The sequence below is a fragment of the Montipora foliosa genome, chromosome 5, assembly GCF_036669935.1.
Source record: "Montipora foliosa isolate CH-2021 chromosome 5, ASM3666993v2, whole genome shotgun sequence".
Taxonomy (NCBI): domain Eukaryota; kingdom Metazoa; phylum Cnidaria; class Anthozoa; order Scleractinia; family Acroporidae; genus Montipora; species Montipora foliosa.
Genome location: NC_090873.1, coordinates 32734419 through 32739418, shown reverse-complemented (window position 1 = coordinate 32739418; position 5000 = coordinate 32734419). Strand labels below are relative to the sequence as shown.

The 5000-nt window shown below is 44.1% G+C and overlaps 1 protein-coding gene across 1 annotated transcript in view; it reads right to left on the bottom strand.

Annotated features, from left to right (window-relative positions):
* LOC138003978 (methylcytosine dioxygenase TET2-like) overlaps positions 1-5000 on the bottom strand; it is a 37104-nt gene that overhangs the window by 6692 nt on the left and 25412 nt on the right. The window contains exon 11 of the mRNA XM_068850325.1: positions 730-3459. Coding sequence (XP_068706426.1) covers positions 757-3459 — 2703 coding nt within the window. The 3' untranslated portion in view covers positions 730-756. The remainder of the gene's footprint in view (positions 1-729; positions 3460-5000) is intronic.

Sequence of the window (5000 nt, the reverse complement as noted above, 5' to 3'; positions counted from 1 at the left end):
TTAATTATGTCCTTCCTTACAATTGCGAGGGCGCTTGAGCCTAGTTTGTTGCCCTCGCTCCCACGTATCTCCTATAGCACAGCACTGGAGTCTTACATACAGTAATCAGAAGCCGTAGTTTGACTCCACCAAAGAATACTCGAATTTCTCCGAGTGTACCGCGTCAACATCGGAAACACATCTCTTCACAAGAGACGTCACAAGAACGAAAAACTGCGAAAAAATCAAAGATCTTTCCACATTTAGGCCTCGCAAAAATTTGAGCAACAACTCTATGCGTTCCCCTCGTACGAAAACACTACCCACACAGGTTACAAAGGTTCTAAAGCCAATGAAAATTTCCTGCGAGTCACGGATAACAACTATAAACCGTAGGCCCCATCTCACAACGCTCTACTGTTCATTAACTCCATGGGATGTTGCTAAAGAACCCAAGTAACTCCTCGTAAAGAGTAGAATAAGGAGTTCCCGCAAAAAGTGGCCGGCCCAATGGTGATGTCTTTAAAAGGCTTATGGTGTATGAAACCACCTTAGCGGAAATAGCCACAAGGCAACGGTACTTTGCCGGTTGCTGGAACATGCAGCAGTGAATTGTCGGATTAAAAAAAAAAACAGAATTAGTGGTCCGATACAGTTTTCCTCGAGGAATGAAGCCCAATCGCTTTTTACATTTCTTTACGCTAACTATGCTTCACTTGGCTTAGAAGCTATTAAAGTTACTGTACTTACCGCTGCCGTGTAGAATTTGACGACACATCAGAGCCAGTTCTGGTAGTGTCCTGTGACACACGTCTGCGTGTACGGTGCCACAGTAATTAGCGTATCTATTGGGAAACTGACTCCTGTCCTGGTGGCTGTGGAAATGGTGGTCAATGAAGCAGGGTCCATGCCATTCAAGTCCCTAATCCGCTTTGCAGAATCCACAAAAGATGATAAATAATTTTGAGAGTTAACAAGAGCCAGGTTCGATGAAAGTCCATTTCCAGCCAAAAGTGGATGGAATGGCGGCATGTAAAAACTTGGGAACGTTGGAAATGGCACGCCGAATTTGTAAGGGCTGTAGCCGCCCAGCAAGCGATTGGCTGCCACCGATAAATCTAGATATTGTCTTTCAGGTCCATTGCCAAGTTTGTCTCTTTCTTCCATGGAATGTGGATACGGATGCACAAATGGAAACAAAGAAGACGAAGGTAATTGCAATGGGTGTTGTTGAGCTCCGAGACTCCGCATGCGTGTGTCATGATCTCTTTCTGGTGGTCGAGCAGCAAGAAGTTGTGGAGGTTTTTCCGAGCCGCTATCCCCACATGGTGTCTCCGATACACTTTTATCCTCTCTGAGAATGCTGCTGATTCTATATGATGAAGAATCGGAGTTGAGTTTGGCATCTCTGTAGTTTTCGTTCCCTAAAAGCCTAGAAACACTAAAGCTGGAGTTTCCGCCCGTTCTTTCCTCGCGTGCCTTAACCATGTTTGGATCGGCAAACGTTGAACTTTTTCTGCAGCCAAAGTTTCTCATGTGAGAATTAACGACTCTTTCAGGAATTATTCCATTTGAAAGGTGGTGGCTTTTCACACCGTCACTGCCTGGTGATGATTCCACATGATTCGCAACAGCATTTTTCCCAAAAGAAACATGGTTTGATGCAATCTGGTCTCGATTGTTTGACGACATACTGGACGACGTTATGAATTTCAGGACATTACTGGTAGGTTCGTCGTTAAGAGAAGATTCGCAAATTAGTTGTCTTGTGGTTGGTGACGATTCGCTCTTCTGGGCAGCATTTAAGTCTTGCACCCATAAATGTTCTTGAAACTTCCCTCCATTTCTCATTTCAAACGGAAGGTGAAAATGGTTATTTTGAGGTGTTTTTGATTCAAATGATTTGGACGAGATTTCACGTTCCATGTCACTGCCCTTCTTTTCGTCTGTCAGGTTTACTGGTGGAGATTTGAAAATGTGGTTTTTCTTACATCCGCCAGAATATTCATAATCAACACTGGGATATTCTGGATGCAAGGTTGACAAAGGTGCGTGTTCTGATATGCTTAAAGGACGGCTGACAGATTGTTCAGGTAAGCTTTTTTGCCTCAAAATATCGTCATTCATCAATTGAGGCCTTCGAGAATCAAAACTAGCCACATTTGAAAGGTGGTTTTTGGGGATGCTCTGAGGTTCAATGTCTGCTCTGGACAAGGCTGTTTCCGCTAGCATGTCCAAGTAACCCATCTCCCTCGGCTGTCCTGGTTTTGACTCCACAACTGCCGGCTCTTCTTCTGTAGCATCATCCTCCAAATGAGAGGCTTCCTCTTCCATCTTTTTCTTTGCCACCTTCTGCTCCCATTCACCCAGTCCATGGAGTGTGAGATTCATTTGCTTGTGTTGATAGAACACAAGACTGATGCGCGTGGGATGTTGTCGTTTTGGATTTTTCAAAGGTGTTGTTGCATGAAGCTCTTTTTTTGCCACTTCAATGAGTAAAGATCCATGACCAAGGGCAATTGCCACTCCACCCATGTCTTCCTCAATTTTAAACGGTTTTCGCTGATGTTCAACGTTGACTGAGCCTTTGGGATTTTTTGGATTCTCTACGTCATGCCTCACGTTGGCATTTTCATCCAAAGGAAGAACACCCGATGCTCGCATGAGTGGCACCTCTTTATCATCAACCCATTTAATCTGAGAGGGCGTCCTTCCCCCGTCATGAGTTCCACCATTAAAGTGGTGAATAACAGTCTTGGGCTTAGCGTACTCCGCTCCTCTATTTGTCGATGACCCGCTCATACCAAACGGTTTACCAAAAGGTATTTGGCCATTCCAAGGGTCTGTAATAAAAGGGAACTTTTTGTCACTGATATAGTTACTCGATGAATTGTGACAGTGATTCAAGTGCCCTGGGTTGCGATACAAATATGGGATGCGGTTCTCGTCCACCCAGTGGACTTCAGGAGCACGGCAGTCATTCAAAACGTAGTTACTCCCCACATGCGGATGGAGCTGAAATACTCCTGGCCCACGAGGGGGGAAGTGTCCGTTATAACAGCTGCTCATGACGTGATTAGAAGCGGGATGATGGTGGATTACAGAGGTTGGAAAACCATGCATTGATTTAGCATATCCATGCGTGATGCGCTGCCCATCAAAAGGGGCAAACAAGTGATTGTTATCATTGTTGTTGTTGTTGTTGTTGTTAATGTCCGGAAAAATGTCTTTTCTTTCTTCCTTTAAGTATTGCTCCTGATAGTGCGGTGCCATGTTTGCTTGGGTTTTGGGAGAATTTTCCTGCCCTGAGACGCTGGAGTAACCCGGAGTTACTCCTAAAGGGGGTTCAAGGAAATGACTGGGCATATCGTAATTAGGGTCAACAAGGACACCATCTTTGTCCAGTAAGCGGTACAACGGCAGAACGTGGAGTTGTTCGTCTCCTGCGCTATCAGAGCCTGGTTTCAGCAAGGTACACACCTAAAAGGTAGGAAAGTTGGGTAAACAAGTTACAAACCAACAAATGGTGTTGAAGGCTGCCCCTCGGTTGGGTTAGACAATGTCCCAGACTCTCTCCCCCCCCCCCCCCCCCTACACCAATCCAATAAAATGCGTGACAAATCTACGAGAAGGCCTGTCACTGGAAACATTGGAAAAAAGGGAGGTTTAGAAAAGGGCAAAAAAATGCGTAAAGTTTAGAAATAGTGCGCAAAAGTAGCTACAAATTGTGAAACATTTTCAAACATTTTGAGTTAGGCCTGATTTTTCCAGAGAAGTGGCCTTCCATTGTTTAGGAATGACCATAGAAGTAAAACACCAATGTTCATCGAACAAAAAAATACCTTAGTGATATAGATTTTGAAGTCTGACATAGTTTTCATTATTCCATTCCGTGATCATAAAAAGAATTCTTGAAGCCAAAATATTGCTCGAACCTTGCTTTGTGTAAAATGCGCAAAAGTGCTCAAATTTTGCACAAAAAGCTTGCTCAACGGTTCTTCAAATGTAAAATGGTGCTCCAAAATCGAAAAGGTGCTTAACCCTTTTACTCCCGTGATTTAAAACTTCATTCTCTTAACTACTTCCATAGATTTCTTCCTTGGCTGGTCATGAGAATTTGGTGTTATATCAGGATGACACCCTTGAGCTAATACAAGAGAAAATGAGGGGACAGAGAGGGAGGCTCCCGGTCCAGCTCTTGGGATATGTCATGTCCACGAAAGTTATTTTTAGACGAGCGGAAGTCTTCCGAGACGTCCGCATGCAGGCCAACCTCGGTCCGATGTTTGAAAGAAAATAAATATTCATCAGCCTTTCACGTGCGCCGTCATTTTCTCTTTTCACTAAGAACCTGAGAGCGAGGCAAGACTGCATGCGGACGTCTCGGAAGACAGACTTCCGCTCGTCTAAAAATAACTCTCGGGGACATAACATATCCCGGCCAACGCCCTGAGCCTCCCTCTCTGTCCCCTCATTTTCTCTTGGCTAATAATAATCTTCATTCTCAATACTTTTCTGCCTGACAGCGTATTGAAATTGAGAGGTGATTTTACATAATGATCACTGATCAATCCTGGCAGTCAAAGGCTTAAAGCGTGCTTAATGCAAGTAATTAGATCTACGCCCAATTTTGACATGCAACACGAAGTTTCCCTTTAAGGACGGTGCCTACTATTGTTATTGCGCATACGCTCTGCGCATCTCAGGTTTCCTATCAGTGATGCTTCCTAATTCAGGGATATTTTTGGGCTGTTTAAAACTATCCGGAGAAAGTAGATCTTAGTAAGTATTCTTGGGGTTAACCATGCATTTTTGAGAGATATTGAATTTGTCAATTTTTCACTCGTGAATTTGCGCGGTCTGGAATCCTTATGAGATATAGGGCGAGATTGCTGTCATCATTTTGTTAGCGAACGGGACTTTGGGCGTGATGCCCTACGAGTTTGCCAAGCAGAAAGATCTCTGATGAGTCCCTTGGTCGGGATGAAACGAGCTTCGTAAGACTAACTACGAACTATGTA